The 19667-nt window shown below is 44.6% G+C and overlaps 1 protein-coding gene across 3 annotated transcripts in view; it reads right to left on the bottom strand.

The window, feature by feature from the left end:
* Positions 1 to 19667, bottom strand: part of LOC118388542 (S-adenosylhomocysteine hydrolase-like protein 1) — a 62124-nt gene that overhangs the window by 29971 nt on the left and 12486 nt on the right. Inside the window, exon 1 of one of the 3 annotated variants that reach the window (XM_035777728.2) lies at positions 12031 to 12245. The exons of the other annotated variants lie outside the window; for them this stretch is intronic. Coding sequence (XP_035633621.1) covers positions 12031 to 12108 — 78 coding nt within the window. The 5' untranslated portion in view covers positions 12109 to 12245. Of the gene's footprint in view, positions 1 to 12030; positions 12246 to 19667 lie in introns of those variants that run through there. 3 annotated transcript variants of the gene reach the window in all.

The raw sequence follows: 19667 nt of genomic DNA, 5'->3' as shown, positions 1-19667 counted from the left end.
ATGGAGTCCTCTAGCAGGGTTTCAACAACCCTCTCCTCAGGCCCCCCGCAGACGTTGCACATTTTTGTTTTCACCCTAAACTTGCACACCCTATTCAATTAGTCAAAGGCTTGAGGACTAATTGAGTCAGGTGTGCCAGTTTAAGGTTAAAACAAAAATGTGAAATGTTTGTGGGGGGCTAGGAGAGGGTTAGGAAACCATTAGTGTCCAAAAGCCTGTGCTAGCATGGTCAGCACCATTGAGAACTGTCACCATTTTGATTTAGTCAACTGGGCAGGACTTCCAACTTCATTGGCTAATCCCTCCTGACCCGGTTGGCATGAACTGATGGCCCGGTTGTATTTATGACAGCAGGGTCATCAGGATGGATCAGCCATTGAGTTTTACTTGTGAAGAAGGAAATTGGCTATTTCAAGATGGAGATGGTCTCAATGGCGCTGCCCATGCTCTCACAGATGCCATCATGACACAGATACAGATGTTATGTCTATCCAAGTCTATGGTCCATCACCTTATATATTACTGCCCCTCAGTGACACGAAGTGACACCCACCCCACAAAAAAACAAAACATAGGCCTACAAATGGCCCTTAGCCTCCCACGCATTGGCTACTTTCTGTCCCCAACACTAAAACTAAATATTGAAATGTAATTAAATGTTTTTAAATCAAACAAAGTATACTAAACAAAAATATATAAGCAACGGGTAAAGTGTTTGTCCCCTGTTTCATGAGCTGAAATAAAATATCCCCGAAATGTTCCATATGCACAAAAAGCTTATTTCGCTCACATTTTGTGCACAAATGTGTTTACATCCCTGTTAGTGAACATTTTGCCAATATAATCCATCCACCTGACAGCTGCGGCATAACAAGAAGCTGATTAAACAGCATGATCATTACACAGGTGCACCTTGTGCTGGGGGCAGTAAAAAGGCCACTCTAAAATGTGCAGTTGTTTTGTCACTCAACACAATTCCACCGATGTCTCAAGCTGAGGGAGAGTGCAATTGACATGCCGACTGCAGCAATGTCCACCAGAGCTGTTGCCAGGTAATTGAATGTTAATTTCTCTACCATAAGCCGCCTACAATGTCATTTTAGAGAATTTGGCAGTAGACCACATGTAACCACACCAGACCAGGACCTCCACATCCGGCTTCTTTACTTGCAGGATCGTCTGAGACCAGCCACCTGGACAGCTGATGAAACTGAGGAGTATTTCTATCTGTAATAAAGCCCTTGTGGGGAAAAACTTGTTCTGATTGGCCGGGTCCTTGAGCCCAAGTGGGTGGGCCTGGATCCCAAGTGGGTGGGCCTATGCCTTCCCAGGCACACCCATTCCCGCACCCCTGCCCAGTCATGTGAAATACATAGATTAGGGCCTAATATATTTATTTAAATTGACCAATTTCCTTATATGAATGGTATCTCTGTAAAATCATTGATATTGTTGCATGTTGCATTTATATTGTTGTTCAGTATAAATAAAAACTAGTAAATCAAGTCTGAAAACTAATTGAAACTAAAGTTGAAGAAAAAAACGGAAGAAAAAACAAACAAATATTTAAATTACAAAACCCAGATTCACATGAGAAACACCTGGTTCATCACAGGGATTGTGCATGTGTGCTGGTGGTGTCACAATTCCAGGTAATGTGTTATAAATCATGACAAAATAAAACCTCACCCATGTCACACAACACAACAATGCTAAGATATAAACCTCTTTCTGCTCAGGATGAACACAAATAGCCTATGCTTAGCAAAACGGTCCTATAGCTTCTTGGGTCTTCGATAGCTCCCAGTGTTTAGAAAACTACAACCTTGATATTTTGATTATTTTAACCTTTATTTAACTAGGAAAGTCAGTTAAGAACTAATTCTAATTTATAATGACGGCCTACCTACCAAAAGGCCTCCTGCGGGGATAGGGGCTGGGATTAAAAATAAAAATATAGGACAAAAATACACATCACGACAAGAGAGAGACAACAACATAAAGAGAGACCTAAGACAACAACATAGCATCGCAGCAACACATGACAACACAGCATGGAAGCAAGTTAGCAACACAACACCATGGTAGCAGCACAAAACATGGTACGAACATTATTGGGCACAGACAACACAAAGGGCAAGAAGGTAGAAGCAACAATACATCACGCAAAGTAGCCACAACTGTCAGTAAGAGTGTCCATGATTGAATCTTTGAATGAAAAGATTGAGATGAAACTGTCCAGTTTGAGTGTTTGTTGCAGCTCGTTCCAGTCGCTAGCTGCAGCAAAATGAAAAGACGAGTGACCCAGGGATGTGTGTGCTTTGGGGACCTTTAACAGAGTGTGACTGGCAGAACGGGTGTTGTTTGTAGAGGATGAGGGCTGCAGTAGATATCTCAGATAGGGGGAAAGGGGGAAAGTGAGACCTAAGAGGGTTTTATAAATAATCATCAACCAGTGGGTCATGTGATGGAGATACAGAGATGACCAGTTTACAGAAGAATATAGAGTGCAGTGATTTGACCTAATAGATCTCTTATTGGCAGTGACCCCTCTCATAGCCAAGACATGCTTGGCTGACCCACTCTTCATTCTACATGCAGTTACTGGGGAAGTCTAAACAGAGCCAGAGGTTAATGTGGGATAATCTCCCCAGTATTTGAAGAATCCAGTGAGAACATTAGCATGTTAAACTGCGGCTGGAGGCCAGAGAGGGACGAGAGGGAGAGGGCGGCTGGAGGCCAGAGAGGGAGGCTGGAGGCCAGAGAGGGACGAGAGGGAGAGGGCGGCTGGAGGCCAGAGAGGGACGAGAGGGAGAGGGCGGCTGGAGGCCAGAGAGGGAGGCTGGAAGCCAGAGAGGGACGAGAGGGAGAGGGCGGCTGGAGGCCAGAGAGGGACGAGAGGGAGAGGGCGGCTGGAGGCCAGAGAGGGACGAGAGGGAGAGGGCGGCTGGAGGCCAGAGAGGGACGAGAGGGAGAGGGCGGCTGGAGGCCAGAGGGAGAGGGCGGCTGGAGGCCAGAGGGAGGAGAGGGCGGCTGGAGGCCAGAGGGACGAGAGGGAGAGGGCGGCTGGAGGCCAGAGAGGGAGAGGGCGGCTGGAGGACAGAGAGGGAGGCTGGAGGCCAGAGAGGGACGAGAGGGAGAGGGCGGCTGGAGGCCAGAGAGGGACGCTGGATATGTACTGAATGTTAGCATGCCAGAGGGTCTTTACATGGATTGAGGGCAGTGGGACCATTAATGAACTTCAGACCAAGGTCTTGTTTGATTTTCACTCATCAATGGCAAATTGCTCTAACCATTTTGCACAAGAACATTCCCCAAACAATTGTGTCGGTATAGAGGATAAAGTACCAATAGGTAGGGCCTATAAAATAAAAACATTTTCCCAAAATTCCATTTTCTTCATTTAGTTTTCCAGGTTTCCATTTCTGGTTTTTAGGATTTCACTCTCAAAAAATCTGACTTTTTAAATAGAAAAACAACCAAATTGGACATGCTAAGTCCACAACAATGCCTAAACCACACAAGGAGACCACTTGAGTTGGAGCAAATAATCACTTGACACAAATAATCATGCTATAATTCTGCCAGGTAGGAATATGTTACTTTGTAGTTAACATTTATTTGAGAAGGTTTTTGGGAAAGTGTTACTTACCTACTTACCATCTACAGCACATTTAGAATCTATTCAGACCCATTCACTTTTCCCACATTTAGTTTTCGTTACAGCCTTATTCCAAACTAGATTAAATAGTTTCCCCGCATCAATCTACACACAATACCCCATAATGACAAAGCAAGAACAGGTTTAGACATTTTTGCAAATGTATTAAAACTCAAATAAAAATATCACATTTACCTAAGTATTCAGACCCTTTCATCAGTACTTTGTTGAAGCACTTTTGGCAGCGATTACAGCCTTAAGTCTTCTTGGGTATGACGCCATAAACGTGGCACACCTGTATTTGGGGAGTTTCTCCCATTCTTCTCTGCAGATCCTCTCAAGCTAAGTCAGGTTGGATGGGGAGCGTCGCTGCACAGCTATTTGCAGGTCTCTCCAGAGATGTTAGATTGGGTTCAAGTGCGGGGTCTGGCTGGGCCACTCATGGACATTCAGAGACTTGTCCCAAAGCCTGTGTTGTCTTGGCTGTGTGCTTAGGGTCGTTGTCCTGTTGGAAGGTGAACCTTCGCACCCAGTCTAAGATCCTGTGCGCTCTAGAGCAGGTTTATCAAGGATCTCTGTACTTTGCTCCATTCATGTTTCCCCTTGATCCTGAATAGTCTCCCAGGCCCTGAAAGGCATCCCCACAGCATGATTCTGCCACCACCATGCTTCACCGTAGGGATGGTATTGACCAGGTGATGAGCGGTGCCTGGTTTCCTCCAGACATGACACTTGGCATTCAGGCCAAATAGTTCAATCTTGGTTTCATCAGACTAGAGAACTTGTTTCTCATGGTCTGGGAGTCCTTTAGGTGGCGTTTGGCAAACTCCAAGCAGGCTGTCATGTGCCTTTTACTGAGGAGTGAATTCCGTCTGGTCACTCTACCATAAAGGCCCGATTGGTGGAGTGCTGCAGAGATGGTTGTCCTTCTGGAAGGTTCTCCCAACCCCACAGTGGAACTTTGGTACCCTTCCCCAGATCTGTGCCTCGACATAATCCTGTCTCTGAGCTCTACGGACAATTTATTCGACCTCATGGCTTGGTTTTTGCTCTGACATGCACTGTCAACTGTGGGACTTTACATAGACAGGTGTGTACCTTTCCAAATCATGTCCAATCAATTTAATTTACCACAGGTGGACTCAAATCAAGTTCTGGAAACATTAAGGATGATCAATAGAAACAGGATGCACCAGAGCTCAATTTCGAGTCTCATAGCAAAGGGGCTGAATACTTATGTAAATACGTTTTTTACAATTTGTATTATAAAATGTACTAACATGTCCAAAACCTTTGTCATTATGGGATTGTGTGTAGATTGATGAGGAACAATTTTTACTTAATCTATTTTAAAATAAGGCTGTAACGTAACAAAATGTGGAAAAGGGGAAGGGGTCTGAATACTTTCTGAAATGTTTTATTTATTTATCTAGGCAAGTCAGTTAAGAACACATTTTCAGAAGGTTGTTGGAAAATACAAATCACTAATGCATTTAGTTCATATGTCTTATGATTAACTTGGGAAAATTAATGCATTTTCTATTAAGTTCAACACATTTATTCGATTTCCTACTCGGTTCCATCCACCTTTTTACACTGTTGAATTCCGTTTTTCTTCATGATTCTGCACACGTTTTCCGCAACATGGATTCTATAGGGCATGACAAAGAGCAAACATGTAAATCCAATCGATAAATCTCTATTTAAGGTTAACACTCAGTTAACAGTGGTGGAAACTGTAGTGGTATTTAGTCCATTATGCAATATTTAACATTTTACCTTCATTTAACTAGGCAAGTCAGTTAAGAACAAATTCTTATTTTCAATGACAGCCTAGGAACAGTGGGTTTAACTACCTTGTTCAGGGGCAGAATGACAGATGTTTACCTTGTCAGCTCGGGGATTTGATCTTGCAACCTTTCGGTTACAAGTCCAACGCTTTAACCACTAGTCTACCTGCCGCCCCGCTAATGTAATTGTCTTCGGTCCCTTGTCTCAGATGGACCATTTTAGAGACTACAAACAGACATACACCGAGCCACAGACACCTGCAAACAAAGGACATCCTTAATTTTTGCAGCTCACACATTACTTAGGGTGTCTGACACAAACAGTATAATAGTGAGCATTGATTTCTTAAGTTTAGTTTTGGTTTTGCTGTCTAGAGGCAGGACAAGTGCCAAGTTGGCAGTGTTCCCATAAATTCCAGGGGTAGCAACCTATTCCTGAAGGTTGAGTCTGGGTCACACAGTTCTGGTTGAATGCACATACATGTCATGCAGGTGAGGACCTGGGTGGATAGTGACAGGATACAGAGAATCACCAATGGAAATGCTTGCTTTGATTGTATCTACCACTGTCAGCACATTTTGTGCTCATATCACATTTTGTTCCTGCAGGACAATGATTCCAAAACCAAAAGCTTTTTCTTTCTTTTTTAACCAAGAACCAGGGTGCTTGCATGCTCAGAAACTGAGATTTGAGATCAATTCCTTGCAAACAGCAGTAGCTATAACTCTATCCTCCTCCAATGTGAGTCCTTAGGCAGGGAGGGATGGATTGGGAGGTTTTTGCATTTACTTTGGAACGCTGTGCACAAGCTCAATCCTTTCTTAAATTAAGCTACAACTAAAACAGAACACAGTCACAGTATTGAAAAGAACCCAGGCTCAAAGTCCAGAGGCACTCTGCCAGAGCACTGTGTACAAAGAGATTGATTGTTTTCTTGGTCCGTGCGTTGTTGTAAAGGTATACAGTATGTGTAAGCGTGTGATGCTGAGGTGACTATGTGCCCGTTTGACTACTTGGCATACACAAGACTTGCTACCTCCGTCCCCTAGAGTTGCTTTAATTTCAAGTCATGTTAACACATTTTTTATTTCACGTGCACAAGTACACTAAAATGCCTTTCTTGCAAGCTCAAAACCCAACAATGGAGTAATCAATATCGTACAAAAAATAACAAGATACAACAAAAACACACAAATAAAAATAAGAAAAACAAGAGAAAGTAAGAAGCTATATACAGGGTGGGTTCCAATACCATATTTACAATGTGCAGGGATACTGTAGTGATAGAGGTAGATATGTATAGGAGTATGGTGACTAGGCATCGGGATATCTGATAGAGTAGTAGCAGCATAACGTATATGATGATTGTATTTCAGAGTGTGCGAGTGTGTGTGGAGTCACCGGTACCCCTTGCCCAAAGAGTTTATGGCTTTAGTCTAACAATTTTCCAGGGCTTCCTTTCACACTGCCTGAAAGGGGTCCTGGATGTCAGGGAGCTCGGCCCTAGTGATGTACCTGGCTGTCCACACCACCCTCTGTATCACCATGTGATTGAGGACAGTACTGTTACCATACACCGAGCAGTGATGCAGCAAGTCAAGATTCTCTCAATGGTGCAGCTGTAGAACCAGCGCCTTCGTCACCACTTTGTGCATGTATGTGAACCATTTTAAGTCCTTTTTGATTTGGACACCAAGGAACTTGAAGCTCTCGACACACTCCACTACAGCCTCAGCAATGTGGATGGGGGCGTGCCACCCCCCACCATTTACTGTTGTCCACGATCAGCTCCTTTGCATTAGTGATGTTGATGGAGAGTTTGTTGTTGGAGTTGTTGGAGTCGTGCGTGGTCACGCAGTCGTGGGTGAACAGGGAGTATAGGAGGGAACTAAGCACACATCCCTGTTGGGCCCCCGTGTTGAGGGTCAACGTGGCAGGGGTGATGTTGCTTACCCTCACCATTTGGAGACGGTTCGACAGTCCAGGATCCAGTTGCAGAGGGAGGTGTTCAGTCCCAGGGTCCTAAGCTTGGTGACAACCTTGGAGGGGATAATGGTGTTGAACGCTGAGCTGTAGTCAACGAACAGCATACTCACATAGCTGTTCCTCTTATCTAGTTGGGAGAGGGCAATGTGGAGTGCAATTGAGATTGTGTCGTCTATCAATCTGTTGGGTGGGAATGCAAATTGTGGGTCTAGGGTGTCTGGGATGATGGAGTTCATGTGTGCCTGATTACAGATGAGAGTCCTACAGGGCAGGAGTCATTGTGGCATGAAGCCTTACAAGTTCTTTTAGAACAAGAATGATGGTGGTCAGTTTAAAACATGTGGGGATTACAGACTGGGACAAGGAGAGGATGAAAATGACCGGTAATATGCCTGCCAGTGTTCTGTTCATGCTCTGAGAACGTGCTCCGGAATACAGTCGGGCCCTGTGGCCTTGCAAGTGTTGACCTGATTAAAGCCCTTACTCAAGTCGGCCTTGGAGAGCAAGATCACCCAGCCCTCTGGGTCAGTGGAGCCTTCACACACACCACAGTGTTCATTGTCGACGCATGCATACAATGCATTGAGTTCGTCTGGTAGAAGGCATCATTGGGCAGATCATGCCTGGTTCTTCCTTTGTAATCCGTAATGGACTGGAGCCCCTGCCACATGCGGCAGAGCCTGTGTAATATCATTCCACCATATTCCTATACCAGTGGCGGTCAGTGCCGTTTAAGATAAGGGAGGGCGATAATTTGTTCTTAATGAGCATGGCCAGTTTATTGGATGGCTCATTCATTTCCCATTCAATCAGTTCAATGTAACAGCGATAGGTTTAGGCTACTACATGATACTCACATTTTCCCTATACCCATCATGAGGTTGCTACAACCTAGCCTATGAATGAAGGTTACAAACGTGGGTGCAAACAGGTCGAGAGAAAAATATGAGGTGACAGTGACACATGGACAAACCGTGAAACATTCAATAACGGATTGCACACTCTTACCTGCATCTAACTGATACAGGGTGCAATCATTAGTCCAACAGTTACAAAATAGTTTCTATTGGACAAATTCAGGTATGTTCATCCCTGTTTTGTTCAGTTTGCTTCCTTTTAAGAATGTTTTTTTCAACAGAATCGGCAAAATAAATACACCCCTGATCACACGTAAACACAGTTCAATTTCATAGCAGCCACGTTGTATTCCTTCTCAGATCTAACGTTATGCACTCTCCTCCACTCACCTTGTCCCATCGCTTGTGGACTTCAATGCACAACACATTAGCTGTAAGTGACCAGACGGAAAAAACCTTTCCAAGCCAAATCATATCATAACTGCTACACATAGCCTACATCTTTGTCACTATATTAGCTAAAGTAACATCGTAGTCAACATAGCTAATAGAACTAATGCTTTAGTCAACCCGCTACAATCATGCAGTAAAGTTAGTGTACAGTCAAGTAAGCAGTTACACTGGCGGGCCGCAGTGCCAATAAATGAGTAAAACCAAAAGCTTACCTTGACTTGGAAGAGTTCCAGTGTTGTGTTGGATAGTCATAGCCAGCTAGCTAACATAGCATCCCTCTGTTTGAGCAGGGTGTTTGAGTATGCTAAACTAGCTCGCTGCATTTGCTAGCTAAGCAAGTGAAACTGAAATAAAATTATGAGATGTCTTACTTCTTCATTTTGGAAGATGTTAATTTGTTCAAAAACTGTTCAACTAGTGTCTTCTCTCTCAGTCAACCATTCACAACATTATTTTGCACTGCAGTACTAGCTAGCTGCATCTTAGGCTTTCAGTACTAGATTCATTCTCTGATCCTTTGATTGGGTGGGCAACATGTCAGTTCATGCTGCAAGAGCTCCGATAGGTTGGAGGACGTCATAATTACTGTGTATGTCTTTGGAAGGGGGTGAGAACCATGAGCCTCCTAGGTTCTGTACTGTCCCTTTGCTCGTTTGAGGACTCTGCGGAAGTCGTAGTCCTCATCAGTAGCCTCAGGGTTGTCTGCGATAGCCTTATGTGCGTTAGCCCTGTCCTTTAGTTTAGCAACAACCTCTGTGTTAAAGCTGCAATTTGTAACGTTTTGTTGTGAGTTAAAAGATCACATAGAAATGTGAGTTATAGATCTTGTACACTAAGATGTGGCGTGGTAAGTGTCCATGGTTGTTTATTTAAAACATAAACTGAACACTCAATGAATACAAAACAATAAACGTGAACAAAACCAAAACAGTACCATGTGGCGAACAGACACGGAAACAATCACCCACCAAAACAACAGTGAAACCCAGGCTACCTAAGTATGATTCTCAATTAGAGACAACTAACGACACCTGCCTCTGACTGGGAACCATACTAGGCCAAACACAGAAAATCAACCTAGAAACACAAAACATAGAATGCCCACCCAACTAACGTCCTGACCAACTAAAACAAACAAATAACACAAGAACTAGGGTCAGAACGTGACAGATCTTTCATTCTCATTGAAAGCAAGAAGCGGTAAATCTGTTCTATGCGCATTATTTCTATACTTCCTGTTCTTAAGTTTAGTTTTTGCATCTTTTACTTTCGGTTTGGACATCAGCTTCAAACAGCTGAAAATACAATATTGTTGGTTATGGAAAATATATATTTCACAGCGGTTTAGAAGGAACAATGATTCTCTACACTATGCTTGCCTTTGTCACAAACTGAAATTAAGCAAACTATTAGAATTTTAGCAACCTTAACAACCAGGAAATGGCAGAGAGATTTCTGCAGTGCATCTTTAATCCAGGGCTTTGATTGAGGAAGCAGTAAACCATCACAGTGGGGACAACGTCGACGATGCATTTCCTAATGTCGCCAGTGACGGAGGTTGTTAGATCGTCGATGCTATCGGCGGCACCTCAGAACATATTTCAGTCAGAGCTAGCAAAAGCAGTCCTGTAGCATAATCTCTGATTCTGATGACCATTTCTCAAAGGCGAGAGTTATGGGTACTTCCTGTTTGAGCTTCTGCTTGTAAACAGGAAGCAGGAGTACAGAGTCATGATCCGATTTGCAGAATGGGGGACGAGGGAGGGCCTTGTATGCTTGCTTGTGGGTAGAGTAACAGTGGTCTCTGACTTTATCACCCCTAGTGGCAAAGAAAGCATGTTGATGGAAGTTGGGCATCACGTGTCTTAATGACGCATAACTAAAATCGCTGGTAACAAGGAAAGCAGCCTCTGGGTGAAATTTTCCTGCTTGTTTATAGCCTTGTACAGTTCGTTAAATGGAATGGAATGTGGAATGTATACAACAGTCAATAACAGCTTAAAATTCCCTCGGGAGGTAGAAGGGTCGGCATTTGACCATCAGGTACTCCAAGATGAGTGAACAATGGGTCCACTGTGCTCGAGTCAGCACACCATGTTGTTGTTGATGAAGAGGCAAACCCCTCTTCCTCTCTCGATTTCCCTGACTTCACTGTCGTGTCCGCTCAGAGAATGGAGAATCCATCGAGTTGGATTGCCATGGCGGATATCTTGTTCAAAAGCCATGTTTCAGAAAAGCAGAAATACTTGCTGTTACGCAAGTTCCATTGGTAGCAAATGCGCAATTGGAGGTCAATCATATTATGATCAAGTGACTGTACATTGGCCAATAGACTAGAGGGAAGAGGTGGCCAGTTTTACATTTGCTTTAATCTCACCAGAACTCCCCCTCTCTTGCCTCTAACGCAGGTGTTTCCTCTTGATACCCCGAAAATTGGGTTGTAATTACAGAAAAAGCCCAGGGCAGAGGAGTCTAAATTGAAGCCGGAATTGAGGTAACTGCCAATCTGACGTTCGAAAGTTCTTGTCCGCTATAAGAACTGTTTCCACCATAATACTCTCTATTGCAGGGGGTCGGCAATAGGCGGCCCACGGACCAATACCGGCCCACAAGTGACTTTTTCTGGGACCCCAAACAAATACATAAAGAAATATTTTGCTGAATTTTAGTCTAATTTAGGAAATCTGTTGCCAAGTATTCCCACAAATAAAAATAGATGTGATTGTGTCAATGTAATCAAGTTATGAAATTATTATTTTCAAATATAATCTCTTTTTGGACTTACTTGTGTTCAATTTGCAGTGTGCAAATTATTAAAATTATGTTCCAGCCCGCAGTTTAAATCTAGTTGCCTAACCCTGCCCTATTGCATTCAGTCAATTATCCACTTCATTTTTGTAGAGAACCGGGACAGCACAACAGCAAAATTCAGTACACATCCATAATACTCTTTCAGAAAGCTGACCTTTATCAATTGCAAAGAAAAACATTTGACAGCATATGCTTAGAGGGGAGATTCTCTATCTACCTTACCAATATAACTGAGCAAGTTAGCATTAAAATGGTTGCATTGTAACTTTGCTACAGTGTGACTCATATCACCTTAAGGGTGTTGAAAGTTCACAACCTTTTAAAAATTTTTTAACTGAGCTGAAAAAAAGGCAAATATATAATTACTGATTATTTTATTTTCCTAAGTGAGACACGGTCAGGCTGCATGGCTCAGTCATAGAGGGTTTTTATGGAGCAGTGCTTAGAACTACTCCTCACCCTCTCACTCACCCTGTGTCTGTGTGCCTGAGCCATGGCTCCCGCTTGTAGCTCCATACCCCCCACTTGCAGTACAGGCTCCACGTTCATCCCTCACCAGTGCTCAAGCTCTTCTCCTGGCTGTTACGTTCAGCATCTGTTATCATAGCAATATCCACTCCAGGAGGGCAAAAGAGGGCCGTACCGTAGCCCCCACCTTCAGCCACCTGACCAATCCACTTCCCTCCTCTCTCCTTCTGTCCTTAACTTGAGTCGTTTCCCTGTTTGCAGTATTGTCTCAGTCTGGATCTGTTCCCTCTCACAGTCTCTCTGCTAATGTTCCATTCCCTTCGATTTTGTAAGTTTGGTGCCCCTTTCCATCCTGTGAAATCCCGGCAGTGGCTGCTTGCTAATTGAGCCTGAGGTCATTGGCTAATAAAAAGGATTTTAAGGGAATTAAAGCCTATTTCCATAAGCCTAAAAGCACTGCAGCAGATCTGACCAGGCCCACAGATATGGTCCAGCCTAAAAATACCCACTATTCTGACCCATCCTACTTACACCAAATTGTTCACCAACACCACCACCAGTGTGGTTTTAGAATGAGCAGTCAGTCATTAGCCATTTAATTCCATTAGCCAATAGTACCCGCACCTGGCCGCTAAATTAGACTAAAATTCAGCAAAATATTTCTTTATGTATTTGTTTGGGGTCCCCGAAAAAGTCACTTGTGGGCCAATAGTACCCGGACCTAAGTCACCATGCTCCTCTATGATGAGGATCAGAAGTGACCCCAGTGACCTCTTTACAATATAAACCATAATAAAACATACTACCATACCAAAGGGAACTTTTATTTAAGCACACTTCATGCTTCACTGGGGAATATCCAACTGCCATGTAAGTGTCTGTTGCTTAAAAAATGTAACTGAATTTATGAACATTTTCTAACAGACACTTATAACAGGTTCTTTAGATCAGACGGGCCGGAAAATGTGGTAATATCATATGAAATACTACGGTATCCTAAAATGTTGGGACCATAAGTATCATGACATCTTAGTAACATGATATTACCAGTATACTGTGCAACACTAGTTCTTAGAAGCTTTCTTTCAGAATAATTATATCAGTGATATTTCTCACAGCCTAGCACTATTGGTGTTTTGATTAGACCGATTATGATACCGATTATTGGAGGACCCCAAAAAAAGCTGATACCGGTTAATCGGACGATTTTTATATATATATATTTGTAATAATGACAATTACATCAATACTACTCTGTTATGATCTACACATAGCCACCTTAATAACTCTACCTACATGTACATAATTACCTCGACACCAGTGCCCCCTGCACATTGACTCTGTACCGGTACCCCCTGTATATAGCCCCGCTATTGTGATTTACTGTGTTGTCTAATTATTTGTTATGCTTAACTCTTACTTTTGTTAGGTATTTAGGTACTGCATTGTTGGTTAAAGGCTTGTAAATAAGAATTTCACTGTAAGGTCTACTACACCTGTTCTATTCAACGCATGTGACAAATAACATTTGATTTGTGGGAAACAAGCTTATGCTGCTCTCACTACATGTGAACACCACACAGACACACACACATAAAAACTCTCCCACAAAAGCTAGTAACACGGTTCAGTTGGTGTATTGCTCAAACCTGTTAATGGATAACACTGACCAGCATACTGAGCGACAGAAACAAATGAAGGTCCAATAACAACAAAACATCTGTTTCTTGAAAGAAATGCTAGATTAACAGAAGACAGATGAAGTCAGTATCAACTCTTTCATGGATGAGTAATGATATTTCTGTCGCTGACAGCCAACAGCACCAATAAGTCACCAGAGGGTAAGAGTTGAGAAGCTAAAGAAGTCACAGGATCAAGAAGGATGTTAAGATAGTGACTTCATCAGCGCATATAAAGTCAAGGAAATCCCAGTTTCTGATAGTCTCTCCATTGTTAGTCATCCAAGGCATTAATTATACTGTCACGACTTCCACCGAAGGTGGCTCCTCTCCCTGTCCGGGCGGCGCTCGGCGGTCGTCGTCGCCGGTCTACTAGCTGCCACAGATCCACTGATCCTTTTTCCTTTTCTTTTGGTTATGTCTGTTTTGTTTTCACCTGGTTTCATTTTGGTTCATTATTTATCTCCACATTTCGACATTTGCTTTGGGTTTTTGTGCGGGATTGTTTTCGTTTACTGTCAGTTTGGGTTGCGTTTTTCGCTAGTTTATGTTTTACAGGTGGTTTTTCCCTGGACTGTGTCTGAGTGTGTTTCATGGCTACTGCTGTAGTCAGGTGTCCTGTGATTTTTGAGCTGGTTTATTAAACACCCTTTTCATTCTGTACTTGTTTCTACTGCGCCTGACTCCACACCCACATCTCCTTGGGGAGTTTTGACAGAATCCCGCACCGGATATCATGGAGTCAGCAGGAGCTGACGCGCCCACCCCGTCCATGCAACAACATGCAGCGGTATTACACCGTTTGGGGACAGCTATGGATCAGGTGTTGGCGAGAATGGAGAGATGGGAGAGGAGCGGCATCCCTACCCCGTCTCCAGCCACTCTCCATCCTGCACCACCACCCACTCTGGCGGCGTCCGGCCCCAGCGGGATTCGACTCGCTCTCCCGAGGGACTACGATGAGACGGCTGCCGGGTGTAAGGGGTTCCTGCTCCAGCTGCAGCTGTATCTGGTGACCGTTCACCCGACTCCCTCGGGAGAGGAGAGTGTCAACGTCCTCGTCTCCTGACTTTCAGGTAAAGCCCTGGAGTGGGCCAACGCGGTCTGGCATGGCCCGGACTCAGCGAGGGACCATTACCCAGAGTTCACCTGCCGCTTCCGGGCGGTGTTCGATCACCCACCCGAGGGCAGAGCGGGCGTGAACGGCTGTTTCACTTAAGGCAGTGTCCAGTGGGCCGGAAGTACGTCCCGCTTGGTGTTTGTGATAGATTGATCAGGTGGGCCCAAATGCTACCCTCCTCTGGTCATCCGGGGATTGAGAGGACAGTGCGGGCTCTTAGGGGGAAGTACTGGTGGCCCACCTTGGCTAAGGATGTGAGGGTTTATGTTTCCTCCTGTTCGGTGTGCGCTCAGTGTAAGGCTCCTAGACACCTGCATAGAGGGAAGTTACAGCCCCTCCCTATTCCACAGCGGCCTTGGTCACACCTGTCTGTTGACTTTCTTACCGATCTTCCTCCGTCACAGGGGAACACACGATCCTGGTCGTTGTGGATCGGTTCTCTAAGTACTGCCGTCTACTCCCTTTGCCGGGTCTCCCGACGGCCCTACAGACTGCGAAGGCCCTGTTTACACATGTCTTCCGGCACTACAATCTGACAATCTGGACCCTTTCTTTCTAAAATTATCTGCCAAAATTGTTGCCACCCCTATTACTAGCCTGTTCAACCTCTCTTTCGTGTCGTCTGAGATTCCCAAAGATTGGAAAGCAGCTGCGGTCATCCCCCTCTTCAAAGGGGGGGACACTCTTGACCCAAACTGCTACAGACCTATATCTATCCTACCATGCCTTTCTAAGGTCTTCGAAAGCCAAGTCAACAAACAGATTACCGACCATTTCGAATCTCACCATACCTTCTCTGCTATGCAATCTGGTTTCAGAGCTGGTCATGGGTGCACCTCAGCCACGCTCAAGGTCCTAAATGATATCTTAACCGCCATCGATAAGAAACATTACAGGGCAGCCATATTCATTGATCTGGCCAAGGCTTTCGACTCTGTCAATCACCACATCCTCATTGGCAGACTCGACAGCCTTGGTTTCTCAAATGATTGCCTCGCCTGGTTCACCAACTACTTCTCTGATAGAGTTCAGTGTGTCAAATTGGAGGGTCTGCTGTCCGGACCTCTGGCAGTGTCTATGGGGGTGCCACAAGGTTCAATTCTTAGACCGACTCTCTTCTCTGTATACATCAATGAGGTCGCTCTTGCTGCTGGTGAGTCTCTGATCCACCTCTACGCAGACGACACCATTCTGTATACTTCTGGCCCTTCTTTGGACACTGTGTTAACAACCCTCCAGGCAAGCTTCAATGCCATACAACTCTCCTTCCGTGGGCTCTAATTGCTCTTAAATACAAGTAAAACTAAATGCAAGCTCTTCAACCTATCGCTACCCGCACCTGCCCGCCTGTCCAACATCACTACTCTGGACGGCTCTGACTTAGAATACGTGGACAACTACAAATACTTAGGTGTCTGGTTAGACTGTAAACTCTCCTTCCAGACCCATATCAAACATCTCCAATCCAAAGTTAAATCTAGAATTGGCTTCCTATTTCGCAACAAAGCATCCTTCACTCATGCTGCCAAACATACCCTTGTAAAACTGACCATCCTACCAATCCTCGACTTTGGCGATGTCATTTACAAAATAGCCTCCAATACCCTACTCAACAAATTGGATGCAGTCTATCACAGTGCAATCCGTTTTGACACCAAAGCCCCATATACTACCCACCATTGCGACCTGTACGCTTTCGTTGGCTGGCCCTCGCTTCATACTCGTCACCAAACCCACTGGCTCCATGTTGTGACGGCCCTGAATTTTCTGAACCGTCTCAGTGCAGCTCCTTCCAATAGGGCGCTTTCCCTTTAATTCCCAATTAAATAGCCAGCATCAGCTGCACGAAAGGGGGGTTGTGATGGAGACGTGCATGAGTATGTGTTCAACCCTCAGTTCCGAAGCTTCTCTATTCCGTTTGTTTTGTTACCGTTAAACGTGTGTTTTGTAGCCTAAGAGAGTTTACCCAGGATCGGATCCACTCATCGCGTCCCTGGACTACACCTCTCCGTTCTTCGTGGCCTTTTTCCGCTGGAGATCTATTGGCGGATTGGATTGTCTGACTGACCGACTGACTACCACCTTTTTGTATACGGTATTTCATTTGTTTGGATGTGATGTATACTGTGATTTGTGTAGTTAGTGGTAGTTGAGGACTTAATTAAGAGTTGATCCGCTTTAAAGTTCTGTGGTAAAGTAATTGTTATATTGATTGTATGTTTAATACTGGGTTTACGCTACACGGAATGAACGGACAAACATCGCGTGACAAAAGTCACTTGAGTTCACTGAACTCCTTTACCGGGCAGGACTCTTTTTAGGCCCGAGGTACAGGACATTTCTGGAGGAACCAGAACTCATTGTGATATTATTATATGTGTGTGTGTAATCATTGTTGTTGCTAATACAACCCACGCAACAGAATATAGTTGTTTTTGAAGTTCTTTTCAATGTTTTAAGGGTTTATGAAAAGTTTATTTCCATCCTGACCTTTACATACGTCCTTTGTATTGGTGTAGACTTGACGGACCAGATGGGACTCATTCCCACCCAAACTAAAAGGAGAAACCAATGTTTTCTCTGGTAGGCACAACCTACCTGGCACCCCTATAAATAATAACCTCAAGTCAAAACCGTTACATAAAAAATGGCACCCCAGATAGGACAGCTCAACATTGAGAACTAACCAAAGCAAATATTTTGTGTGGAATTAAAACAATGGATTCACCCCAAGATAATGTGCTCATCCATGTCATACCTGTCAATGGGAATACACAGGGCCATTCTGACCATCAAGCTGACAATACAAATCATAATGTGAATGGAGATAATGGAGTTGATTTGGGCCAGAGCCCTGGGAATCTGAATGCTCGGCCTGAGCCACAGGCCACAGGAGGTCTAACCAGTTACTCACTTATTGACATGGATCTGTGTGGAAGTACTGAGCTAGTCCTCCCTCTGACACCCAACCTTCCTCCATTGTCTGGTTTATCTCCAGAGGTTGTAGTCTTACAACTTCAAGGTGACATCCTTGATATTCGTCGGACTCAACAACATCTCCAAACTCTTATCCACCATAAATTCAAATGTCTGAGGGAAGAACAACAACAGAGTGCCATGGAATTCAGAAACTCACTGAGCACTCTAACCCACACGCTGACAGAGCTCAGTGAGAGTGGACGACGGGAAATGACTGGTGCCATGGACAGGCAGTTTGACTACCAACGAAACCAACTCACTGCCACTCTCCAATGGCGCCTGCAACATCACCACACTGAGGTCCTCAAGGACGTTAATTCTGTTTTTTCTCCAATGGTTAACACTGTAGGCCACTTGCAGACAGAACTCTCTAATTGTGTTAAAATGTTGGATGACGTGTCTGTGGACATGGCCTCCATTAGGCACAACTCCTTACACAGAGTTGCTCTGGTGTCCACTTCTGTTCAGACCACTGAGGGCCAAGCTGGCACCTCTGAACAGCCAAGACCAGGCCATGCTACAGCCACCCCTTGCAGGATGCAATCCACCATGCATCCTGGTGTTCATTGTCATGGTCCGATAACTCCCTCCCCTCTACTTCCTCAATCCCTCCTAGCTCGTTTGTTCATGGGGATTTGAGTAGACGTCATGTGGGGGCGATGCCCATTAAATTGCAATTTCCCACCTTTGGGAAAAAAGATGACAGTCCTGATCCGATAATGTATCTAGAAAGATGTAGTGACTTTCTTGCCCTCAATCCCCTGGCTGACGAAGAACTCCTTGCCACATTGAGGAATGTGTTGCATGGAACAGCTCGAGACTGGTGGGATGTGGCACGTCTCACCACTACCTCCTGGGCTGACTTTGAGGCCAAGTTTTCCTCTGCATTTCTGTCTGAGGACTACACCGATGAGCTGGCAGACAGAGTCAGAAATCGAGTACAAAGAGAGAAAGAGAGTATCCGTGATTTTGCATACGGTTACCACTCCCTGTGCAGAAGGTGGAAACCTGGCATTGAGGAGGAAGAGGTCATTAAATTGATCTTGAAGAACATCAACCCACTACTAGCCAGTCAACTCCGAGAACGAGTCACCACTGTCGATGGACTGGTTCGCTTGGGACAGCAGTTTGAGAAGGACAGAGAATGCCAACAGCAATATGACCAGAGAAAGAAACAGACACCCAAACAGTTACCCAAGACAGACCATCAACAACAGCCAGAGTCTCCAGCCAAGACCCCTCTCATGTTTTGTTGGAGATGTAGCCAAAAGGGACATTCTTCAGCTACATGTCCAAGACCGTATCAAGTAAACCCTTCCAGAAACCACAAATCACAACAGGCCAACACACCTAACTGTCTTCGCAGCAATGACCATCCTTCTCTGGGTGCTTTAACCAGAGCTGAAACCCCAAGAGTCACTGCCTATGACCCCCATCGACATCCCCTTCCTTTCAGTTAATACCGCACCAACTGGTGTTACCCCTGTCCATAGGCCCATGGACAGGAAGAGCCATCTTGGATACCGGGTCATCCTACACACTGCTCAATGAGAAACTGTGGAAGGAGGTTAACGGTCCACAATACAACTTGAAGCCGTGGACAGAAGGTCCACTCTATCTGGCTGATGGTGAGGCTAGACGACCACTTGGAGGGAGTGAGGTAGAGTTCCGCCTGTGTAACCGCTCCTATATGATTCCTTCTGTTATCCTACAAACCAGGAACCTTGCTTTTCCTGTCGTGTTGGGAATTGATTTCATGTACTTCAGTGGTGTCCAGATTGATATCGCACACAATTGCTACTGGTTTCCATACAATCCGAGCGAGAAGCATTTCTTCCAATCAGAAGCTATGAAGTTACATG

The sequence above is a fragment of the Oncorhynchus keta genome, chromosome 10, assembly GCF_023373465.1.
Source record: "Oncorhynchus keta strain PuntledgeMale-10-30-2019 chromosome 10, Oket_V2, whole genome shotgun sequence".
Lineage (NCBI taxonomy): Eukaryota > Metazoa > Chordata > Actinopteri > Salmoniformes > Salmonidae > Oncorhynchus > Oncorhynchus keta.
Note: the sequence above shows the minus strand (reverse complement) of the source record. Positions and strands in the feature narration are given on the sequence as shown.